The sequence below is a fragment of the Cryptococcus neoformans genome, assembly GCF_000091045.1.
Source record: "Cryptococcus neoformans var. neoformans JEC21 chromosome 11 sequence".
Taxonomy (NCBI): Eukaryota; Fungi; Basidiomycota; class Tremellomycetes; order Tremellales; family Cryptococcaceae; genus Cryptococcus; species Cryptococcus deneoformans.
The window spans coordinates 342752-367381 of record NC_006680.1 but is presented as its reverse complement, the minus strand read 5'-3'; the positions used below and the strand labels follow the sequence as shown (position 1 = coordinate 367381).

At 47.6% G+C, this 24630-nt stretch overlaps 6 protein-coding genes and 1 pseudogene across 6 annotated transcripts; 4 read left to right on the top strand and 3 right to left on the bottom strand.

Annotated features, from left to right (window-relative positions):
- Positions 1-2310: 2310 nt before the first annotated feature.
- Positions 2311-3907, top strand: CNK01210 (hypothetical protein). Its single transcript, XM_567806.2, has 3 exons — positions 2311-2591; positions 2641-2909; positions 2965-3907. The coding sequence occupies exons 1-3, from the start codon at positions 2429-2431 to the stop codon at positions 3757-3759; spliced, it is 1227 nt and encodes a 408-aa protein (XP_567806.1). The 5' UTR covers positions 2311-2428; the 3' UTR covers positions 3760-3907.
- Positions 3908-4008: 101 nt separating this feature from the next.
- Positions 4009-7136, top strand: CNK01200 (expressed protein). The gene is made up of 7 exons (XM_567805.2): positions 4009-4402; positions 4441-4805; positions 4851-4963; positions 5017-5214; positions 5260-5416; positions 5474-5776; positions 5832-7136. The coding sequence occupies exons 1-7, from the start codon at positions 4387-4389 to the stop codon at positions 6954-6956; spliced, it is 2277 nt and encodes a 758-aa protein (XP_567805.1). The 5' UTR covers positions 4009-4386; the 3' UTR covers positions 6957-7136.
- Positions 7110-8463, bottom strand: CNK01190 (expressed protein). The gene is made up of 3 exons (XM_567804.2): positions 8148-8463; positions 7976-8093; positions 7110-7922 (listed from the first exon to the last, which is right to left on the bottom strand). Exons 1-3 carry the CDS (start codon positions 8418-8420, stop codon positions 7384-7386), a joined length of 930 nt encoding a protein of 309 aa, XP_567804.2. The 5' UTR covers positions 8421-8463; the 3' UTR covers positions 7110-7383.
- Positions 8464-9171: 708 nt separating this feature from the next.
- CNK01170 (DNA repair protein rad8, putative) lies at positions 9172-16860 on the top strand. The gene is made up of 14 exons (XM_024658043.1): positions 9172-9269; positions 9322-9961; positions 10015-10087; positions 10134-10263; positions 10314-10381; positions 10430-10664; positions 10715-10935; positions 10988-13265; positions 13326-13475; positions 13529-14605; positions 14652-14782; positions 14838-14972; positions 15024-15338; positions 15392-16860. Exons 1-14 carry the CDS (start codon positions 9189-9191, stop codon positions 16731-16733), a joined length of 6876 nt encoding a protein of 2291 aa, XP_024513770.1. The 5' UTR covers positions 9172-9188; the 3' UTR covers positions 16734-16860.
- CNK01160 lies at positions 16861-19648 on the top strand (annotated as a pseudogene).
- On the bottom strand, positions 17150-22043 carry CNK01150 (polycomb protein e(z), putative). Its single transcript, XM_024658042.1, has 15 exons — positions 21073-22043; positions 20719-21023; positions 20514-20667; positions 20353-20465; positions 20132-20298; positions 19924-20071; positions 19787-19868; positions 19689-19734; positions 19625-19634; positions 19439-19565; positions 19344-19385; positions 19251-19293; positions 18989-19199; positions 18732-18928; positions 17150-18660 (listed from the first exon to the last, which is right to left on the bottom strand). Exons 1-13 carry the CDS (start codon positions 21998-22000, stop codon positions 19175-19177), a joined length of 2190 nt encoding a protein of 729 aa, XP_024513769.1. The 5' UTR covers positions 22001-22043; the 3' UTR covers positions 17150-18660; positions 18732-18928; positions 18989-19174.
- Positions 22044-22277: 234 nt separating this feature from the next.
- On the bottom strand, positions 22278-24490 carry CNK01140 (capsular associated protein). The gene is made up of 4 exons (XM_567800.1): positions 23747-24490; positions 22849-23696; positions 22493-22790; positions 22278-22441 (listed from the first exon to the last, which is right to left on the bottom strand). The coding sequence occupies exons 1-4, from the start codon at positions 24444-24446 to the stop codon at positions 22365-22367; spliced, it is 1923 nt and encodes a 640-aa protein (XP_567800.1). The 5' UTR covers positions 24447-24490; the 3' UTR covers positions 22278-22364.
- Positions 24491-24630: the final 140 nt, after the last annotated feature.

Genomic DNA, 24630 nt, shown 5'->3' with positions numbered 1-24630 from the left:
CTTACGTCCGTTTTCGCTTCTCTAAGAAGGACAGGAAGAGAAAGTGCGGTTGCCATCATTACCCGATCTTCATCCTTACCTTACCGCTTGGCGTATTCTTGACATCCTTGCTTGGCTATGAATTATGGATTGCCAATCATTTTCTACTTACCAAGATGTATGCACGAGGCATAATTTGTAAAGCTGTGGAGGGACTGCGGCTTTTTTTATCGACTTGTGAGCTGTGGATCAAAGGAAGGATGATCCAGCAAAGGATGAAGCATGAAAGTAGTAGGACTATAGTAGGTAGTAAAACCGTGTGCGATAAGCATGCATCATCATACCGCTTACCATTTTGTTTCGCTCTTATTAGACCGTTATTGCCATCAAATGCCCCGCAAGGCCTCGCAAATCCTGGCAAGGATACGTAAAAATAAGAAAAAAAGAAACAGCGCGAAGAGTAACGAAGTGCTTGCAGCTAAATAATAGATAGCTGTCCGTTCTCTTTCATGCCCATAAAATAACCAATATAAAACGAACGATCGACTCTACCGTTATATGGAACCAATCACTCGCCGGTGATTATCAATAATCCCCGTCGTTGCAAGGCACAAGAACAGAAAAGGAAAGAGTAGATCAGAGCGGTGAAGGATGAATAAATTAAAGCAAGGACGCGTCGCTCGCGATTCATTGTCCCCTGACCCTGCTGCGCCCTGCTCCCTGCCACGCGTCTCATTTCTGCGTTTCTGGTTTTGCCGGCATCCAGGAATCCACGATGCGAGATCCGAGACGTCGGCTTGTCGCTTGTTGTAGATTGTTTTTCCTTTTTCCCTGTCTCCTGTCTCCTTTCTCCTGTCTCCTGTCTGTTAGGGCTATTATGTTCCCCCAACCGTCTGCTGTATTACCTCTGCTGTATTAACATACAGCAGGCGAGCATACCGAAACAACTTGACATTTCTGATTGATACATTCCTCATTCTTGCATGTTTTATGTCCTTGGGCTTCTTGGTATCTGTTTTTTGCATGTCTCTTTGTGCTTCCCTTCCCCTATACTATACGCTCGCATCGTCAGTTTTGTTGAATTGAACATATGTCTGAAGTTTGGTATGTGGCTATTATTACCCATTGACGTTTGCAACGATACATCCATAACGGTTTGCTCAATGACATTGCCATGCGCTCTGTTTACGATTCAGGACTGCTGACGACCAATGAGCCTCCGCCTACTCCGCCCCCGAAAGGAAAAGTAGCAGTAAGAAATGGGAAATGGCAAGTGAGAAGTGAGATTGCCGAACTGTGGTGAACATCAACCAAGTTGCAGCTTGCCGCAGCAGGCATAACGCGTGCCTGGCCCTTGCCCCTTGCAATCGACAGTGCAGTCAAGAGACAACAATAATAAATTAAGGGAAGAAGAACAAAATAAGCGACAATTAAATCGAAAATCGAAAAATTACCGAACAATGATTATTTCAGCAAAAGCCCAAGAAGGGAGAAAGAAGGCGTGAACGGGCCGAAAAATCGGCAACGGGCATCCCAGAAATTCAACACTCAGCAACCGGCTGCCAAAGCAACTGTTGTCATGTCCAACAAGGTGCGACAAAGTCTAGTTAGAGCAGCGAAGCGGTCATACATGCAAGCAGTGCATGAGAAGTCTGCTACACTGTCCGTTGTTGTAATCTGCGTCGTTAATAACAAATACGCCGACGACAACATGCATGCAGCATGCGGTAGACAGCAGCCGTCAGGACCGGTATCAGGTCGATTTATTGGATGACACTGCACGGCGCCCACTATTTTTTTTTTTCCGGATGGTGGTTCACTGTTTTCTCGGACGCTGGTCCCCTTGCCCCTTCTTTCGTCCGCCGTTTACGCAATAGCAACTAACCGAGATCCAACACATGTTGGTGTTGCCCAGGAACGTGGTAAAGAGGGTGAAAAGTTCCGGCACCACGTGTTTTACGTAATAGTATGCCCATATCAAATCCGATACCCGACGAGCTGGTGCGGAAATACAGGATTTTAGGGATTAGAATTCATCCGGTCAGGCACGACGCCAGGATCTACTAAGAACAAGGGCCCTGTAGTCCGAATTGCCAGGGGCCCAAATGGGGCAGGAGAGCCGAGGTGCGTGGTTGGAGCTGGGAAATTCAGGTCATGTTTCAGGAAAAAGAGCGGATCCCTGGGAGCTAAGGAGATGATCGAGAGATCGCCCTGGAGTGATTGAGCCTGATCCAACCAGAGATGGCCGAATTCCACCTCCGTAGGCGGTTCGGGGGTGGTGATAGGGTGGAGAAACGAGACCACTTGCACTTAGAATTATTGGTGGAGTAGTTAGTTAGTGGTGCGTGGGGCTGTTATGTTCGTATATTAACATCTTCCCACTGCTCCATCCCTTCTCCTTCTCCATCGCTATCCTCTCTGCCACTGCCACCCACAGCCACACGACCAAATGTCCCATTCCTCCAACTCTTCCCTTCTCCAACAGCACCGCCCAGAATCCCTTCCCCCCCAACTCCCAGACCGCACTGTAGCCATCTCTCAAGCACAGGCTCTTTGGCTCGAAACCCACGAGCGCACCCAGCAACTGCTTTGCAAGTCAAGAAGTCGTGACCGTGAGTATGCAACGGCATCAACATCACCACGCATGCTAACTATTTCCAGTCCTCGTGCCCGCAAACAACGACTCTACTCTCTCCCCCCAATCCTCTTTCTCGCAACTTAGCTCCTTCTCCCAGCCTGTGGCTTCCAGCTCTACTGGACTCAAGTACCTCAGCATGGAGCCTACTTCAAAAGAATTTGTCGACCACGCCGTTGCAGACGTTCACTCGCCCCTGTCCGATAGTTCCGAAAATATCCAAAGCTGTGTCAGCTTACTCGCGAATGCCCAAGTTACTGCGATTGGCGAGGCCATGAGCAAGAAACGATGGCAGGTATGTTTATATCCTTCGTAATTTAACTATGAATCTGGCTGACGCGATGCATTAGCCCGACGCATCATCAGCACTTTGCACTTTCCCCTTGTGCACTGCCAATTTCGCTCAGAGCAGCTACTTTTTCCTTCGCCATCGACGCCACCACTGTCGCTTGTGCGGTCAACTTTTCTGTGGTGCTCATTCTGCTCAGCGAGCTCCCCTCATCCACTCCACCCCCTCTGGACGTGCCATCGTCCAGGCTCGTGTCTGTGACATGTGTCTTCCCCGTCCCGAGTCATCCGACGCGCCTTACCCTACCTTGTCCCAGCCTAGAAAAATTAGCTCTACTGAGAGCGAGCCACTTTCATCCGACGCTTCCATCCTGGCGACTCCCAGCGATGATGATGTCGCTATGCTTTCCTCCAATATTGGCAGCAGTATCCTTCGCGCTTCGGCCACGACTGAGCATGCTTCTGTTGCCGACGTTGGCGAACAACTTGCTCCTATCGAGGATTGGATGGATCGCTCCGGTGTCCTGTCCCTTTATCCACTCGCCGTTAAGCCCTCGCATTCTCGTTCCAAGCACTCCAGCTCCCCTGCGCCTTCCGTCGCTCCTTTGTTTGCACCTTCTCTCAAATATAGACGAGCCGCCAAGGAGAAGGAGCTCGCCAGACAGACTCTGAGACAAAGACGACTCGGAAAGGATGACTTTTGGCTTCCTGAAAACTGGGGATACAAGCGAGAGGACTTTGACCCTACATGTAGAGACGATGAAAGTGAAAAGACAGTCGGTGGCGTTGTAGAAGATGGACCTATCAGGTTCAGAACCAGGGTTGTTACCCCTCTGGCTACTCCCTTGCGAGTTTAGATCAAGTTTGGATTTATTTCGGTATCGCCTATTAATATGCTTGTTGTATAACCTCATTTGTATCGTACCACTCATCAAATCCCTTTGTTATACAACATTACCTTGCTACAACTATAGTTGCTATCTTTACTGCACATGTATTCTGCATAGAATTATTACCTATGATGTGCTTTCTGTCGCAATATAGCTAATTGTCTTTGAAAGCTCAGCTTGCTAGATGACAAGAAGACGCGATCAACAAGTAGGCGGTGCAAATGCGTGGGGAAAGGCCTGTAGCGCCAGCTTGGCAAGTGAAAAGAGATGGCGAGTAGAAGAAAAGAAAAGCGAGCGCTCCGATGACAAAAGTCCAGTCAACCATAGGCTCGACACAAGCTCACGACGGACGGAACGCGACAACATGATGGCGAAGAAGCATCAAGCACATCGAGTAGCGATGCGATCTTCTAGCTGTTTTCTAAGGTCTCAACCACTGCTGTTTTTGCTTTGCTGCATCCTAATGAGTCACATCCTCCCTCTGTACACAAGCGTGGCTTGACCAACTTGACCTGCACAGTACAGGTCATCTGGACCAGAATAAGCAACTGCAATATCTCTTGTGGATAATCACAACGATACTTCTAGTGTACTATGGCAGGCATCTATAGTGAGTCCAACCAGCATGATATGAACTAACTTGCCTAGACGGCCATATCTTGGAATTTCCGTTCATTCGGGTAGACTCTTTTGTCGCTCCGCCAGCATCTCATCGACCTCAATGGCTTATCCCTCGGCCTTTCTCGTCTCCATCTGAACCTCTTGAATTTTATCAACCTCCGCGAGCTCAACTGTTTCTGTTGAGCCACACACATGCCGATCATGTCGTGGGACTTACTTCAGATTTTACAGGACATATAATATGCTCCCCAGATACAAAGCGGATGTTGTTGGATCTAGAGCCAGAGAGGGAGAGACAATGGCTGGATAAAGGGATTAGAGAGATCAAAACCAAGAGATTTGGAGGATTGGCGGCGAAAAGAGGGATTCATGGGAAGGTAGTCGATCGTATAGTGGGTCACCTATTTTTTCAACATCCACTGGGCTGATGACAGCAGGAAGCGTTGCCATATGGACAACCTAAAGTGTTCACTTTAGGCTACGAAAGTGAGAAACCTCAGGAGATAACTATAACACTGTTGGATGCCAACCACTGTCCTGGATCGACTATGTAAGTCTCATTACCTGTGCATAAACCGAGGCTGAATAAGGGTTACGCTGCAGGTTCCTCATAACGTCTGATAAAAAGGCTGTCCTTCACACAGGTGACGTGCGAGCAGATACAAGGTTCATTGATTCGTTGAAAAGGAACCCAATCCTTCAAGAGTTTCTTGCTCCGGCTTCCGTGTATCAGAAAGCCAAAAGTCTTGTTGGAGGTGGAAGAAGAGTGTTGGACAGGATTTATCTGGACACAGCAGCAATGTAAGCTTCATCTGTCAATTAGTCCTGCGGCTAACGATGGGACAGACTGGGAACTGGTGATATGCCGGATAAGGAGCCGGTCCTACAAGAGCTGGTAAAAATCATGGGTCTTTACCCCGAGGATACTACCTTCTTCCTCAATACTTGGTGTTTTGGCTGGGAAGATGTTATCAAAGAGGTAGCGAGGTATTTCAATGAAAAGGTAGGCTTCCTCTGCCACGCCATGTATCAGTTGTCTTATGTTTGCGCTGTTGTACAGGTTCATGTCGACAGGTATAAGAGGCAGATCTATTCTGCCGTCAGATCTGATCCTTTCCTTCTCAATTGTACAACTACCGACCCCCATGAAACCCGATTTCACGCATGTGAACGCTTCGCCAAATGTGTCGCCTGTCGTCGATTTGATGATGAGAGCGGCAAACCGGTATACAATCTGAACAAGATGATTGTACATGTGAATATGGTAGAAGTGAAACAGGTAGGCTGGGACAGTAGGAGGCAGGGGTTTATGGAAACATTGTTCAAGGCGGCTGGAAAAGGTGGTCCTTGGCCACTCAACATTGTGAGTTTAAATTACGTTCTCCTGGGGAAGCTTTACCTCATCAATGATTCATCAGGATATCCCCATCTCACGCCACAGTTCTCTACCTGAATTACAATCACTTGTCAAGCTGTTTAAGCCTTTGGGTCTCACCCCCAATACTGTCGCCTCCTATGCCAAAGGTTTGGACTACTATCTCTTACCTGACCTATTCGAAGACTGTCTCTCCCCTGGAGGTTATGAGCGTATAGTAGTCGAGCGGGATCATTACCTTGGGCAGGTGTATGGTAAATGGTACACAGAGGGCCTGAATAAGCTTAGGCAACAAGGTTTTGGTGTCTACCCCGACATAGATAAAATAGAAAGAGAGGATTACTACTACAAGCGAGAAGATTATCTTCCCGAAGATATGGTTGCCGAGGGCTCCTTAAACGGTAAGGCACAAAAAGTACTTGGCGCGACAAGGACGGACATCTCGATGGATCAAGTGAGCCGCTTGGGAGGACTGCCTTCGCTCAGCCCGAAAGAGATTTACAATCGCGCTTTACGACTTATGAATCAGGCTCTCGTAGACAATTCGAAGTCGGCGGCCATGGACAGGAGCGGTGAGTGGGAGTATGATACTGAAGAGGAATCAATGGGGCGGAGAAAGCGGAGAAGGAGGTTTGCCAGTTCGCCATACGAGTCATCACAAGAGATGATAACAGAAGCTGAGAAGCAGGAGGAGGGCATCCTTTGTGCAACACACGAGGAAACGAGAGACGAGATCGACATGAAGCCGTTCGTAGATAACATTCAAGGGATACCCGCTCCAGAGGTTGCCATTGATCGAGCTCAAATTCAGCCAACATCGCCATCCAATGTCAAACTACGCCCACCGAATCCAAATCTGGTCAAAGTGAAACTTGAACCCGTATCTCCTCGAGCGCCTTTACATACTCTTCGGCCGAATATACATCATATCTCTGGGGTTTCGATGAGTGACAAGCTCCCTATCACAGCTTCTTCCAGTACAAAACCTCCAGGCGGCCGTAAAAGAGACTGCACTGGATCTCCATACCCCTTCTCAAGCCAGAGCAAAATGCGAGGAAAGCGATCGATGAGTAAAGAAGAACTTGAGAGGATGCGAAAGCGATTAGCCGAGGGCGGGGGGCCGGGGCTAGGGAGGGGATTAGGACGAATGAAGAGAGCGGATGCATAGGGATTGGACATTTGCTGCGGGTCATCATACATGTCACTCATGTCACTCATGTCACTATCTGTTGTTGTTTTTAGGAGATGAACAATTAGGAAATGAACAGTTTTATGTCAGGGGGGTTGTCGTAGTCAAAGAAGGTTGAAGGGGAATTGCATTTCCCCTTTGATATAAGTAATGACAACACCCATTACACAAGACCATATTCTCAACGTTCCGTGTTGAAGTACATACTAAAAACTTAAGAGTCTTACAACGTCAACTGGCTCCTCGGCAATAGGAATTTATCATGATAAAAAATGACCAACTAAGATCAGGATCTACTCTCACCGTCCAAGTACCATCTTACGTTATTATATATTAGACTACGCAAACCAGTAATCAACCATTATTACGCTCGGAAAGATGATATGATGTTTGCACCAAGATGTTTTCACCAAGGGGCATCGAACCTGTTATCGTCGATTGCTCCACCTTTATCTTTAGCTCCTAATTCACCTCCCATCTTTCTCTTGATTCTACTTTTCCTGCCACCAAGGGATTTGTAGGCCTCTCTCGCAGCCAGCTTACGCTCAGTGGAACTTGGAGCTTCCCCACCGATAGCCTCCCAACGTGAAGAATTTCCACTCCCAAGACCAGCGTAAGAGTGACTCCCAGTTGGAGTCGAGAAGCCGGAAGAGTGTAAGCTTGCAATATCCACCCTACCTCTGTCTGGTTCTGGCTCGGCAGTTGGGTCTGTCCGTTTGAAAGTGTGCTTGAACTGTGATTTCCACTCCTTCTTGCTTTCTATCTTTGTCCACTGAGGCTGCGTGGAGGTAGGTATAGGAGGTGATGGAAGTGACGAAAGACGGGGAGATTTGTCGTAAGGATCATAGAACTCGATCTCCCCCTCGATTTTGCGAGTTTTGCCTCCTGGAGTTTCTGGGGTAGTTATACGAGGAAGTAGCAAAGCGCGATTCTGAAGGAACCATACTATCAAGCCCATTTAGAAGTGTAAATGGAGCAGAACCGTCCTAGTTGCTCACCATAGTTTAAAGTAGAAGACTTGTGCCATCTCTTGCAAACCCGGTCGCATCGCGCTAGGGATCTGATGTCAAGCATTAAGAAGATCCTCACGGCCAAATGCGTTGGCAATGTTCTGAGCTGAGCAAGCTTGTCAGCTTCATCAACTACTCTTTGTCTTGCTAGGCTACTCACTGGATCTTTTGATTTCCCTCCCAAAATGCTAGGTAGCTTGGTACCTCCTCTTCCACCAACTGGGGTGGCAGGCCTCGTACCCCTTCCAACTGCAATTAGTTCGTCTTCGTCAGCCTCCCAGTCAGACATTGGCGGGGTCCCGCCAGGGGATGATAGACGCGAAGAAGTGGAACCGGGGGAAGACGGGGGATGAGGCGTGTGTGATTGCTGGTGGATCTGCTGGGAGACGTGGAGGTTTTGGAGAGCTGTTTGAAGTAAAGATGAAGTTGCCATTGTCAGGTTATTAGTTGAAGAAAGTGGATAACTGAGATATAAATGTGAATGCAAAACGGAGTGAATGATGGCCATTCACAAATCTCTCAACTGTCACATTTGTATGAAAACCACGGCTATATGCTCTATGACGTAACCGGTAGTCTCCGGGGCAGTGACGAAAGCTCCCTTATTCAGCAGCAAATACAAAGCAAGCCGTGTGGCGTATTATTCAAAAGAGTGCCCGATCGCCGTTCGCTATACAACCTTACAAATACCACCACGAGGCCTTATTGACCTTATGCGATGATTACCATCGATGGTCTCCAAACCAATCTCAGTTGTCTATCGCGTTCAAGAGCGTACGCCTTGGTCCCATGATGTTAGACGTCGTGCGTACCATGGTCGTTCTCACGCATTTATTAATTAATTAGTTATAATGAAGTCTCTTAATATTAAATATTTACAGTGTTAAAATCGCCGTCGAAATCCCCCAGGCACGGATCAGGATATCGTCGGCTTTGGCCGCCTGTTAATTATTCGTCTTCTACTAGTTGACGCGACTCCCCTCAGACGCGACTTGACGAAGCTTCATTCCTTCGTCACTTCGTCCTTGAGTCGGTTTCGTGTCCTGGTGTACTGATCCCAGACTCTAAATTCTCAATTAGGCCCTTCACTGCACTCGCCTTTGGTGACGGTTCTTCCAAAGACAGTAATTACCTCCGTTAGACGAGCTACTTCAAGTCAACCGGTGTGTCATACAACGTAGACACCAACTTCAAATTGGACATGAAGGAAACGGAAGGCAGAGCTGTAAATGGGGAAAATATGAGAAACATTCCAAGCATCCAATCACAGAAAAGAAAACGCGTGAGTCGAAACTCGAAGAGCTATAACGGTATTGTTAACGCGTCTGTCATAGGCATCTCCTTCGCCGGAGGTAGAGTCAGAAGAGGATGGCGATGACTGGTACGAAATTGACTACATTGCCGATTCGCGAATTATCAGAAGAAAAGGACGCCAAATCTTACAGTATCTCATCCACTGGGCCGGTTATGCTGTGCACGAGAGAACGTGGGAGGACGAGGATGGTATTGGAGGAGAAAACTGTTCACTCGTTCAAGAATTTTACCAAAAGAATCCTGGAAAACCAAGGCTTTTGCCCCCTCCCGTCAGAAAAGAAGTCAAATTAGCGCGCAAGGTAGAGGTCGTCATCACTACGCGGAGGATCGACGGAAAGAGCAGCGCCACTTACTCAACAGGCCAGCCATCCCCTCATCGCTCAAGCATAACAAGTCCCCAAGCGAATAGCATTGGTGAGGAAGATCCCAATTCATTCCCTACAAGACGCCCTGTTCGATCTACTGTCTCAAAAACAGCCAAGCGATCGTCTCTAAGAAAATTGCATCCGAACAAAAAGCGTAAGACGTCTAGCGACGATGAAAGCGACTTTGTCTTTGAAGGTGGTGAATGGGACGAGGACGATGACGGTGATGTGCATTTCAGATCAGATGAAGATAGCGAACAGGAAAGATCTGCGGAAGAGCCTGAAAGCGATGAGGGTAAGTTCAACTTCTGCGCTTCTATGTTCTTAAGCGCTAAATCTGAGGGTTAGAAATAATAAAATCTGCGAAGAAGGCAAGAACTTCTTTGCCCAAGGCAAAATTACGCCCCAAACCAGCGAATCTGTACGTTCTTCCTCTTCATTGTTGAACATCGTTAATGGTAGTCTAGTGGTAGTTTCGTCACAGGTGTGAGACCCCTCGGCCAGGAATTGGATATCAAAGCTGCTGTAAGGAACATGAGCGAGGACCTACCTCCAATAAGCGACATCGAAGCCATGTTCGATCACCTTGTTTCCAGAGTAAGCCGACACTATTAAATACTTTGGCTCAGCTGATAATATCTCATCAGATCCCAGACATAATTGAACTGGTCAGGCGGCTGAATGGACGAAAACTCCGGGTAGCTACAATGTGCTCGTAAGTGCCATCTAGTAGTTACGGTCACCATTGCTCAGAATATGACAGCGGCACCGAGTCCCCTCTCCTTGCTCTCAACATGATCGCAAAAGCAATCAAAGCTCAGCATGGCCTTACATTAGCGTTTGAACACGTTTTCTCTTGTGAGATTGAACCATTCAAGCAGGCTTATATCGAGCGCAACTTCGCTCCTCCTGTTCTGTTCAGGGATGTAACTGAACTAGGAAAGAAAAGAGCTCATACGGCGTATGGCTCGATGGTTGAGGTACCTGGTGATGTTGATGTGAGTATATCTGTGTGACGAAAATGGTCAGCAATTGATACACTACTCAGATTCTCATCGCTGGTACTTCCTGCGTCGATTACTCCAATCTGAATAACGTCCAACAGGATATTGATGCCAACGGTGAATCTGGAAGAACTTTTCGTGGCATGTTACAATGGGTCAAAAAGCATCAGCCCCCGATCGTCATTTTGGAAAATGTCTGTAACGCGCCCTGGGATAGGGTTGTTGAGTACTTTGGACAGATTGACTATGACGCCCAGTATACACGGTACGCAGCACATAAAGGTTTAATGATGTTGATCGCTGAGAAATATGCCTAGACTTGATACTAAAGAGTTTTATATTCCCCATACTCGAACTCGAGTTTATCTTTTTGCTACTCCCTCATCTCCTGAACCAGAAAATCTTCCTGAGAAGTGGGCCCAGACCGTGAAAGATCTTCGTCGCCCATGGTCTTCCCCATTTGAAGCATTCCTACTTCATACAGATGATCCCAACATACATCGCGCTCGTCTTGAATTGGCTTCTGCGCGCGCGCAGGCAGATGGTACTTCTCGCAAGACTACAGACTGGAACAGATGCGAATCAAGACACCAGCGTGCTAGGCAAGATGAAGCCCTCGGCTTATTGAGGCCTCTAACTTCCTGGCAAGAAGCGGGTGTGTGTAAGGGGCTGGACTGGACATGGAATGACTGGCTCCTTGCTCAGACGGAAAGGGTAGTCGATCTCTTGGAGATTTCCACCTTGCGAATGGCAAAAGACGGTATTGACTCTGGTTTCAAGGCTTGCATTTGGAACGTCAGTCAAAACGTTGATCGACAGACTGGCTCATCAAAGACAGCTCTTGCCCCTTGCCTGACACCCAACATGATTCCCTGGGTCACTATCCGTGGTGGCCCTGTCACTGGACGCGAGGCTCTAGCTCTTCAAGGCATCCCCGTTCGAGAGCTCCTTCTTACAAATGAGAACGAAGATCAATTGGCTGATCTGGCAGGCAATGCCATGACCACCACTGTTGTCGGTTCTGCAATGATCGCTGCGCTCAAGGTGGCATGCCACAAGATCATTGAGGGCACTAACCCTGGAAAAGAAGCTGCTTTGATTCTCGAAAAGGAAGCAATAGACGATGAGCAAGTTGCTGGCCGGATCATCGGCGAAGATTCTCTCGAGCGTCATGATCTCGACCTTGCCAAAGTCTCCAAGTCCAATCTATCTGAGATCCTCGATCTGGCTTTCCGAAGCTCTAGGCACTGTCAATGTGAAGGGCAATCTGGCATCGTTCCAAACATACTTGAGTGTCAAGAATGCAGTTATCGTGCCTGTAAATCTTGTGGGGGCAGACCTGAGCATGTCTATGCGCCATGTGCCAGTCAGAGAGTTGAGCCAGCGGAATTTGAGAAAATATTCAAGGGCTTGCTCCCCATGCGGGTACGGATTGCTGGCTTAACCGATCATTGTCTAAATGCTGTCAGGAAAGCGGCTGAAAAGTCTAACAGAGGCAGCGTTAGTGATGTTGATTGGCAGTTATGGAGTACAGCGCTTCTAGAAGGAATACACGATGCTGAATTCAGGTTCCGATATCTCAAAAGACAAAGCACCTGGACGGCAGTATATGAAGCACGCGGTGCTATGCTTAGTCTTGTCCTTCGCAACCAAATTCCGGAGTGGCGACTGACCATCAAGGCACCTCCATCCGAGCCCAATAACAGCCAACTTCGAGCTCTTCTTCTTCATCCGGTAGCTCGACTTCAAATTGATATCGGCGGCCAAGACGTCCTGTGCGGTCCTTGGGAACTTTGTATCCCCTCTATGAAGTCTATCGACATTGAGATTACGGGTAAGGGAGAATTGTTACCTTCTTGGGAAGCTTCGCTTGGTCTCCAAGGTCCCTTCGCCCACACCACTCGATGGTCCGAACTTGAAATTTCCCTCCAAGCGGAAGATGACAATGCGCTTGACAGAAAACTATCTGGTACCTATCAGCTTCTTCCCCGATGCGGCCAGGCGATGTCGTCACTTCATAAGAAGAAGCCCGATCCTTCAGAAGATGGTCTCCCTCAGCTCTACTTCTTCCTTGATCCTACCAGGTGTGGCGAATCGCGTGAAGACAGATATGTATTTTCTACAAGTACTGAAAGATTGGACTATGGAACGGAGCGACCAGTGATTGCTCGATTGGATTCCAAGTGGCGGGAAGGCAATGAGAAACAGAGAAAGGTGAAGCTGGATGTCTCTGGCGCATGGGTGAAATGTGCCGAAGCCCACCTGACCGCCATAGGTGGCGATGATATCGCTGTCGTTGCCAATGATGCCGGGGCAAACGAAATCCATCGTGACAGGGCCACCTATGCCATCCCTGCATCGGCTTCTGCCATATCAGCATCGTTAACAACTAAAGGATGTTCTCATGCAATGGCTCTTCTGTCTTGTCGCGTTCCACTTGATCCTACTCATTCGGAGAGTATGTGGCGACGAGGAGCCTGGGCAGAAATCGACTTATCACATCAAGGCAATACCACTTTTGCCAATTTAGCCTGGATCACCGAGAGATTGCCTCCGCTTGATGGGCTAAAAAATTGGACCCATATTACCGACGACGTACGTTACATTCCTAGCTACCCAGCCTTCAACTAATGAAAGACTGTGCGATGTCTCTAGGTACCCGAGAATGTTTGCGAAAGATGCGCCCCAAGACCACCTAAGATCCATTGGATAAAAAGGGAAGGTAAGACAAACAAAAAGGGAAACAAAACGAAGAGTACCATCATTGCGTTCGAAGATAAGTTAGAAGCTGGGCAGTATGAGCATGTAAGCACATTTACTTCTCATTGCATATTGAGGGTTTTGACTCTTTTCAATAGGCTCTCAAGCATCGACCCTCGCCCTTTGTTGTCCAGCTTAGGCTCGATGGGGATATAGGTTCGTTCCGTATCGGTCTCAACATTGTTTCCCTTGCCCACCGTGCACTCTCACGGCTCCCGCCGACCACTTCCGAACATAAAATCAGTCTTTCTTGGCGTCTCACTCCTGGCCATGTGGCCGAAACCTTTCAACCTCGGCGCGTCTTTATCCTACCAAGCAACAAACAAGATCCTGAAAACTCTCAACCCGAAGCTTTCAAATTACCCCTTCGTAAAGAACAATTGCGATCTTTGTGGTGGATGTTAGAACAAGAGAAGGCAGCCGGGAAAACCCATACGTTTGTTGAAGAAGAGATTTCTGAGTCCTTGCTTCCTGCTGTAGGGTGGAGAGCAGAGGGTAAGGCTGAGAGGCCAGTCATGGTCCGCGGAGGTGTCATTGCGGATCAAGTTGGTTACGGCAAAACAATTATCTCCATCGCTCTGGTTGCGCAGACCATGTCCCTTCCTGCACCTGAGCCTGCCCCGCCCGGTTTGATTGACCTGAAAGCGACGCTTATTGTTGTGCCTGGTCATCTTAGTAAACAATGGCCCAACGAGATAGCGCGATTTACCGGCAGCATGTTCAAAGTTATTGTCATTCAGGGGATGAAAGATTTACAAGGGAAGACCATCGCTGAACTCGGCAAAGCTGATATCATCGTCATGGCATCAGAAATCTTCGAGTCCGATGTCTATTGGTCTCGATTCGAGTACCTCTCTGCCCGGCCTCGAGAATGGCTTAATGACACCCAGGGTGGACGATTCTTCTGTGACAGGCTAGATGCAGCTATGGAAAGTCTTATGTCACAGACGGAAATCTTGAAAGAAAAAGGCAGCGAGGCAGCCATGAGGGCTATGGAGGATAAGAAGAAAAGTTTGGTAGATAGCGCCGGAGCTAAGAAGGAAGTACACATTGCCGTTAGCTTCGGCAGAAGAATGAAAGGACAGGCGTATAGAGACAAACACAGCAGTGATTCCAAAGCGAAGCCCATTACCAAGGAGGAACTTGAGCGGTGGGAAGCTTCCGAAGATGAAGATGTAAGTAAAATGCCATTGACTAGCTTGCGTAACTAATTGTGGTCAGGATGACGAGGAAAGCAAGACTTACATCCCTATACCCAAATTCCACAGCTTCACCGGTTCAGAATCAATTCTCAGTGCTTCGGTCAAAAAGGATTACAAGTTGCTGCCCAATCCAGTCCTTCATATGTTTCGGTGAGCGAATTTAAGTTAGCAATAAGGGACTATAGCTTAAATATCGTGTTTACAGATTCCGTCGAGTCATTGCGGATGAATTCACTTATCTTCAGAAAAAAAGCCTTGCGGCTGTTTTACGCCTTTCTTCTTCATACCGATGGATTCTGTCTGGCACTCCACCTGTCAGCGATTTTGCAGCAATTAGAAGGCAAGTCTAAAAATCTTCTTTTCCGGCCGTCGAGACTAAATAGAACTTCAGTATCGCAACATTCATGGGTATACACCTTGGCGTGCAGGATGATGGCGAGGGCGACGTCCAGTATCAGAAAGCTCGTGCAAAAGAACAGACCCAAGCCGAGAAATTCCACGCGTTTAGGGAGATCCATTCACGAGCCTGGCATAATCGACGGGATGAACTGGCGCAGGAGTTCTTGAACGTCTTTATGCGCCAAAATATCGCAGAGATTGAGGATATACCCACCGTCGAGCATATCCGTACTTTCAAACTGCCAGCTTCAGAAGGTGCCATATACCTTGAACTTGAGCATCATCTTCAGGCTTTGGAAATGCAAGCGTGAGTCTCCCTCTTCGTTGGCGGTGACATAACTAATGTGATACCTATCGCAGGCGTAAGGAGACGAAGTTTAAGAATGTTACTCAAGGTGATCGCAACGCTAGACTTGAAGAGGCCTTGTCCGATTCGAAGACGGCAGAAGAAGCCTTGCTTAAACGATGCTGCCATTTCACCCTTGATCTGTCTGATAAGACTCAGGACGCAAAGACTGCCCAAGAAGCCTGTGATCATATCACCAGCGCTCGAGCTAGGCAGTTGCTCGCTTGTCAAGAAGACCTTTCTCGGTCAGTCAACCAGGCAATAGCTTTGCATGGATGGATTAAGAAGAAGGGAGGATTTAGCAAGAATGATGACGAACGTCAACCATTTGCTGAGTGGATTGCATTTTCCTCCAACATCTCGAAACATCAAGGCGACATCGAAGCTGCACGCATACTGCTCAACGTGATAGAGAAGTGTGGTGTGAAGGACGGCAGTATCCCGCTCTCCCCTTCAGATAAGCAGTCTCCGTCAATAGCCAGTGGGGCCAGAATGGATGACGTCAAATGGCAGCTCCGAGAGCAGACCCATCTTCTCCGTAAACTTGTCAAGGAATTGGTGGCGAGAGTCAGATCATTACGCTTCTTTGAGGTTGTCAGGAAAATTCAGAAAGGCAAGAGCGATGCCCAAATTGTACTTGAATCTTCGGAATGTGGACACAAGCCATCCACCAATCCGGATATCGAAATGGCTGTTCTGTCTTGCTGTGGTCATGTCGCCTGCCATGAGTGCATGCGTAAGGCAGTGGCTTCTCAACGATGTGTTAAGTCCGGTGAATGCCATGCCGCAGTGCGACCGACCAATATGGTCAAGGTCAGCTCGCTGGGCACTGAAGGCGAGCTTTCCTCAGGGCGGTATGGTGCCAAACTAGAGCATTTAGTCAATCTCATCCATTCTATCCCCAAAGATGAGCGCGTGTTGGTGTTCCTTCAATGGGAAGACCTCGCAGGCAAGGTGTCTGAAGCTCTGTCTGCAGGCAAAATTCCACACGTCACGCTATCCGGTTCTGCCAAGTCACGAGCAAATACTCTTGATCGTTTCCAGTCCACGAATGCCGATACTGCACGAGTACTGCTCCTCAAGATGAATGATGCAAGCGCCGCTGGATCTAATCTGACCACTGCCAACCATGCTATCTTCCTCGGCCCCTTGTTCACCAACTCTTTATTCAACTATCGCGCCGTAGAAACGCAAGCCATCGGTCGAGTGCGAAGGTACGGACAGCAGAAAAAAGTTCATATTCATCGACTGTTAGCCCTCGACACCATTGACATGACTATCTTCAACACGAGGAGGGCCGAACTCAAAGAAAAGACAGACTGGGAAGAAATACCTCAAGAGGAGTACAAAGCCTAGGAGGAGGCTCATCGATTATGAATACGCACGGAATCCTCCTGGCCGCGTCCTGATCAGGCGCGAGAATCAGTTTAATTACATTTATTAGGCATGCATGCACCTATTAAAGACGCACCTCTTTCACCTCCAAAGTAGTACTTATAAACCTTAATAAAAACGCCCCTATAAGCAAGGCTATTAGCCATTTTCATTGGAAGATTGCATAGCAATCTGACCGATTGCATTTTCTCCTTTCTCACCGTCTGCAGGACACATATTGGCCAACTGCATGCATATTTTTATATCAATCGGTAGCTACGGGGTGTCCGAGTCGGATAGTTCATTGCAAAAAAATTGTTCAGAGTGTGCATGTCTACCACATATATTAGTGGCCTTCTTTCCATAGTAAACCAGAAAAAACAAACAAAAACCAACCAAATAATAAAACAAAACAAAAACCAAACTATGTAACCCAAACAACGAACGCGGTCAGTCATTTTCTTCTTCCACCACTGCTTCCTTCTTTATGCATCCATCTATCCATATCGTCCCTGATTATATATCGCCAACTAAATGGTCTACGTAACCTGCCACTGGGAAAAGCCGAAGACACAATGCCTCAGGTGTCTTTATCTGGGCCGCGAAAGAAGTCGCGCGAACAGAACAAGAAAGAAAACGGAGAAAGTAGCAGCTATCGAAAGGAGAAAGATTGAGGCGCCGGCAGTAAGCTCGCCTTGAAGCCGCAGAGGAAAGGTACGCTGACAGCGTTTTTTTAGGAAATCCAGAGGTATGACAGTTTCGGAGCTCTCGCGAACGCGTTCCGTGCTTCAATCCACTGTCATATCCACAGTGTTGACCCAATACTTCGATTTAAGGGCATAAAAATGGTTCTGAAGAGGAGATCAAGCTTCGAGCCTCGGTCCATGACAAACCTATAAACTTCCAAGGCGACTGGGAGGTGCCCGCAGCGCAGAAGCCGACGGTAGAGGGAAAAGCTATAGAGATGTTTGCGAAAGATTTAGCGCAGAGCATGACCGGTGTTGACTCCGGTAGCGGCTGTCGTTTTGTGTCAGCCCATCCTTATCACCCGGTTTGCATGGCTAGCATCTGTACAGGCAAGATAAAACCGAAGTCGATGGCAATGCTTCGAGGGTCACATGACTGTTGTCAAAGCTCGTCACTGGCGCCCAAAGCTAGGCTCGCCCTCAATGTCCCCTCAGCAACATCCCTTACCTCATTCTCACTTCCGCTTTCACCTTCGCCTTCTCAGTCCAAGGCCCCCAAAGCAAGACGCGAAGGCAGGAGGGGGATGGACAGGTTTCCCTGTCGCGGTCATTTCTCCATTCGCTACAACAGTCAGCGAGGTGTTATCGCCATTACAGCGAAGCATGCTATCCCTCACATCAAGTATCAGCGTACCGATGTGCCTTCTGAAGTAGAGGAGCGTATCCGTGAAATCCTCAAGTCTAGGGTTGCCAATAATCTGAAAGCCAAGGATGTATTGGCTATTATCGAAGAGTTCAATAACCAGTACCATTGGCTCACTGATGACCAGATTCGTAACCGAATGTCGGACATCTTGCTCGAACCATACCGCCTTGACAATGACCCAGTGGTATCAATGAAAAAGCTACTTGAGCAGGAGGAAAGAGAGGGTAATGTTGTCTATCTGGATATGTCAGAGATGGAGGGAATCATCGCTATCGGCTTTGACCTTCATCACATTCTGGACAATATTAGAGAGCGAGAAATCCAGGTGGAAGAGATGTCATTAGATGCGACATGTAAGCGGACTTTGGTTTGGTGTCTGAATGGGCATGTATGCGGATCGATATTATGTACAAGTCGGTACCAACAGCGACAATCTTGAGCTTTACACTTGTATTGTCCACGATGTCGAAACTGGTGTACCTGCGTTTTACTGCATATTGGAGACGAAGCGGGCGATCTGCGGAGCTGCAGTGAGCAAACCATTTCCTGTTTGAAGATGACATAATTTAACGTGGTTTTCCAGCGTACAAAAGCGCTCACAGCATTCTTGCGTCAAGTGCGTGAAGAGTCCCAGATCCGACCTAAAATAATCCATATGGATAAGGACACGGCGGAGATCAACTCAGCCTTGACTATCTTTCCCGATGCTCGTATACTTTTATGTCTATGGCATGTCAAAGGTGTGTTTCACCATGCAGACATGAACTGAATATCATTAATACCCTCTACAGAAGCGATTAGTCGTATGACTAAAGGGGGGCTATCTTCAAAAAAGTATGACCCACACAAGGATCACGAAAGGTTCCCATTTATAAGGACCAAACTTTGTTCCATCAGCAACACCAAGCCCACATCCATTGCAACATCTATTTTGCCAATGCCATTTTCTCAGCGCGATGGGCCTACCGACATTCCTTTCCTCCTTTCGTCCTCTGTCACTTCTACGCCTCTCATTGAGCCTGCAAACCGGTCTAATGATTATCCCAAAAGTCGTCTCTTAAGAAAAGGTCAGCTTTTTCACCAGTATTTACAGGGTTTTTTGCGTACCCATAGTTGAAATGGATTTCCTCATGTCGTCTGATGGGTCTCGCTAAACAGGCAAAAGTATTAGCTTCACTTTGAATCAGATGTCAGACTCACTTGTCAGAAACAATATCCTGAGCTCGTGACCCACTGCTCTCTCTGCCAAACGGGTCAGTAGGCTCAAAGTCCTAATAATATTAACCGAAACTCACGATGGGCGACACAATTCACATTATTTCCTTGAGCAGAGTTGATGAACCGCGTGTGGTTACCAAAGAAACCAGCATCAATGATAAATTGTGGGTTGATGGTGAATTGATATCGCCGTTTATTAATAGACTGCGAATGAGTTAAGATTAGTAGGATAAGGGTAGAAGGGAACTTTTTTAGAGACATACTTCAGCGAAACTGGATCGAGCTATCAGCGACTGTGAAAATATATCATGTGTGGTGCCTACTCACTTTCGATTATCACCTTCCCATTCAGAAATATACTCCCCCACATATTCTATACAGATGAGCAGCTATTTGTACCCATAAGCAGCATCAACATCACTTACCCCCTACAGGCACATGTTGGCCGATATCTTCGTCGGCAAATAACCCGTACCCTGCTACCTTGCTTATCCCTACTCTCAGCTTCTACGAACAGATAGTTAATGATCAATAACCAAGATTAACTGAACGATGTACTGACCGGCCACTTTGCTTTTTGTAAAGCTATATTTCCGCAGCTGATGAATGTTTGACCTTGAGCCATTTTATCCTTGTTCTCAACCCATTCCCCATCCTTTCCGAAACTACCTGTCGTCTTGAGAATCTCCTCGTCTTGTACCAGCTCCTCACTAACAGTTACCAACGAAGGTCAGTGCACCCATGGATAAGATACAAGCCATAAAACGTACGCAGCTCCGCAACTGCCGCATAGCTCCTTGTCACATTCTCTGAAACTCCTTATACAAGGACATTTACCATTAATACATATTTTGCCGTCTCTTACAGGTCTGCCTTCTTGTATCGCTATACGGCGGCAGTTGCAACCGCGATGACGCCTTGTACACGTGGAAGGACACTTTGGGCTCGTTAATAAGCAAGAAGGGAACGAAAAAGGGGGAAGAGAACCTACAGAGCAGTGTCGCCCACATGGCAACTTGCCATTGGCGCAACTACAAACACCTGGAAGACACTCGCCTTCATGTTCGCACTCCACGAACTCGGGCAAACGATTGGTTATCGGTACTACAACCTATTAGCTTTCTCTGCCAAAAGATACAACCTTCAACGTACTCAATTGGGCTTTACTGGACTTTGACCTTTGTAAAAGTGGCCTTAACGATCCAGATGTAGATGAAGGAGTTGAACATTCCATGTCAGCACCTGGCTCATGCACACTTGGTCCTCTCGATCGATCTTGTAAGATACTGGTGACTTGCCGCGCGACCTTAAATTTGGTCAGCCACGCAAATGAATGTATACAGTTTGAAAACCCCACCTCTGCACAAGTTCGGTTGAAGACATCTTTCAATCCACATATTCTTTCGAGTCTTGAGCCTTCGTATGCAGAAAGTATATCTATAAGCTGTTGCTTGTCCGATTCCGACCATTCCTTCTCCAGTCGGATGGACAACAGTCTTTCCCCTAATGTCGCTTCATTACTAGTTAATGAGTAACATGTGGGGGAGCAAGGTTCAGAGAGGGTAGGGAGTACTGATGAGATACGAGGTAGACGCTGATTTCCGGCGTTAAAGCTTGAGCCTCTGGCTGTATTACGTGTTAAACCGTCAAAATACATGCCGGCTGAGCTTCGCGTTAGTTGAGCCAAGCCGAGGGAAAAATATTGACATACTATGCCTAATACACATGACGCTTGTGCAAGTAGGATAATGGCAACATGCTTCCTCAAACCCTTCTAGATCATCTTCGAAATCCTCTTCAATAAGCTCTAACGGTTCCTCCCATTTCCTCTTTGCTCCTACAACATGATTTAGGCCATCCGGCAACTTCCTTCCTGTGACTGAGTCGATATTTTGAGGAGGTAATGGAAATGGAGGTAGATCTCTTCTCAAATCGAGACTTTCCACGTAGAGACACTCTTTTGGTAATATCCTTGTCCTGTCGATATCTTCTTTCTCTACCTCTAGCTTCTCCAGCCTTTTCAACGTTTCAAACATGATAATATCCACATCAGCATCTCGTCCCGGTAAGTCCCATAAGCAGCTAGTAAAAAGAGACGAATATTTTTCTTTTTCAGTCTCGAATCCTGGTATGTCGAGCGTGTCATCGTCAAAGGTAGGCATAAAGGGCATAATAACTTCATCAGGTGACAAGATGCTGCGAGGGGTGTAGATACAAAAGGCGTACTCGGGGACGGGATCAATAGTGGGTGTAAGGCTGTAGATGGGTGGGAGAGGACGAATCGGTCTACCATGTACGTTCCATTCGATTGGCGATTTGTTGGTATTCTGTAGAGGCTTAAGTTCGGCAGCACCTTCAAACTCGACCTCTGCCAACTTTCCTTCTCTCCCACTTTCCTGCTCAAACTTCTCCAGTAGTGCGGCCATGCGCTTACCGAAATCCTCATGATCTTTAACAAGGTTCTTATCCTCTTCCTCTGCTCGCATACTCACCCAGCCATCTTCGACCGGGAGAGTGGAGGGAGGTTTCCAGGCGTAAAAGTCTTTCCAAGTTTGAACCCATGTTTGGCGAACGGTGTTATAAATTTCTGGTGGAACTTTCGGGGGGGGTTCGAGATCACCGGGTTGGTGGGGAGGCATGAGAGGGGTATAGATGGGAATGAGGAAAGTAGGAGCCGGCCAGTCAAGGCTATTATTTGAAACCTTTCGATTTGACAGGAGATCGGCTTGCGATTGGCAAAAACGAAGTTCCATTGACGCGTCTGTTTTTCTAATCTACGGACCTCTCCGCGGCGTCCAACATGTACAAAGATCATTCAAACAAGATCTACGAGAGGTCGTCTTATTATTGTATAGTAGTAGTGTGAAGTTTATCCAGTCACTGGATGGCGAAAACAATCATGTCGAAACCATGATCAGAAACATAGCAATGCATTAGAGGCATTGTTGTACAAAGACACCAAAAGAACCATCTATTTATTCAATCTAACCTGTGCACGCATCACTATCCGTTGTAGGTCATGGCCTCACGGTCATCAGCCATAAGACGTGCCCACTCAAGACACAACCTGTACACGTAGACTAAACGTGTTGTTAGCCACATTAAATAATCTCCAAGGGGAAGATACCCACTTTCCATGTCGATCTTTCGTCCAATAGTGAACATCCACTCCCTACCCGCCTTGGCAATCTTCCTCAACTCTGCATCCCCATCAAATTTCTTGGTGTGAACCCCAGGCTGCTGATACAGAGTTCTAGTAGAGTTGGAGGCATCAAGCATAGCCTTCGAAGGGCCAGAGAAGAAGGCGTGGACGTTGTAAATTTCCTGGTACATTTGAGAGATGGGGATATAGTGAAGCCAAGGCTGGAGCCATTCGGACATGAATTCGGTGTAGACGGTAGACTTGAGGACAGCACTTTCACTCTTGAGCTAAGATTGCTGTTAGTAATTGTGACTAACATTTCTAGATATGAAAAAGGAGTCGCACCAAAGCAAAAAGACGGGCAGAGTAACCCATACCGTCGATATCGATCAAATACTTGTGTCTCCAGTTCTCACCAAGAGGGACAGCATCGGCAAATCGGTGGTCCTTTCGCATACCGTCACATCCTCCGGGGTATTGGGTACAACCGACTGCCTTTGTGAACGCCACATCCATCATATCTTTGTTCAGCTGCCCGATAGGCACTTGAGCAGAGATGAAGTGGTCAGTTCCGGGAGGATCGGCGAAAACGACAGTTTTGTTGACATTGGAAGAGTCAGAGGTCATCTTAATCAATCGGTGACGCTGGTACTGAGCAAGGAAACCGGGAGGAGAAGAACCGCCACCAGTAGTGGCACCACGCCAGAATATGTCGTCAGACTTGTCCTCCCACTTAGTCTCCATGTCATCGACGTCCTTAATAACCATGTTGACAGGATCCCAACCATAAGTGTATCGCTTAGTGGAGGAGAAATAGTAGTGACTGGGAATAAGAATGTCGCTGTATCCCAAACCCTTGGCTGGAGAGAACATGGGGTAAAGAGCATGGATAGTCCGCCAATCGGAGAAGAAATGGCCTTGATTATAATGAGCCCAGGGGTGAGCGCAAAAGTCGTATTTGTCGTCGACACTTTGGGGGAAGAAAAAGTCTTCAGAAGGAGCGTCGGCAGTCACACCAGCATCGGCGAGACGAGAGACGGGAGCTTGACCTTCTTTGAGATTGGCACGGAGAGAACCAAACAGACGACGGGCTTGAGATGAAGGTTCACAAGTTCGGCGGTACGCCTCCCAGACGTTACCATCACCTCGCCAATCGGGAATGAATTCTCCGCCCAAGACGTGTTCAATACCAACTACGAAAGAGTCAGCGAATAAACAGGTAAAATTCAGAGATAAATCTTACGAGAAGAATCAGCTGTGAGGTTAGAGTATAAGTTTTCCTCCCAAGGCACGAGAATACGTCCTTCCGCCTTTTCGTTGATGGGGAAATCCATATCGGGAAGCTTTGCTTGAAACTTTTCAAGCATGACTCGGAAACCCTTGGCACGGGCACCAACTTCAGAGTCATCGAAGCCCTTTGACACATCGATAGTTCTTGTTTGACCCTTCTCAACCCTCACCAAATCGACCGAAGGCAAGAAACCGACTTGGACACATCTTCGTCGCAACTCCTGGCCAGAGAAGAGCCAAAAGGGCTTGAGATCACGATCAAGCTGGTCATACTCGTCGATGATGACGGCATTGTTCTCCTTCGCAAACGCGTACCATTCATCAAAGCCCTTCGGAGGATTTCTCCCGTACCTCTTCTTGTACTCGGCAACGGCTTCGGGCAAGCTCTTGCTTTGTTTCTTGAGCTTTTGGTCAAACTCATTCCTGGCGTCTGCCATGAGCTTGGGAATAGGATGGTGTATGGGAGGTTTGGGGGCTTGGGCCTTTGCTCGAAGGAACTTTGAACGAATGACGGAAGAAGAAGCAGTCGTCCATCTCTGCGTCGCCAGGAGTCGGTCAGGAGAGGAGAAGAGGAAGTGGAGGAGGAAAAGGAAAGAGATAGCCAATCCCGCTGTAACAGCTATGCGCGTTCTGGGATAAGTGCCCTTAGGCATGGCGTGGGAATGGAGAGATGTAGATGAAGAAACAAAGCGAAGAGTCAAACGTCAAATGGTTTGTGCGAGGACCCGAATAAGCTTCAGACAGCACAAGATCGCGTACCTAGACGCGTCGGAAGATTGCGGCAAATCCTGTGTGTGGCACGCATGATGTGGTGACATCACCACTTGCAAAGGCATT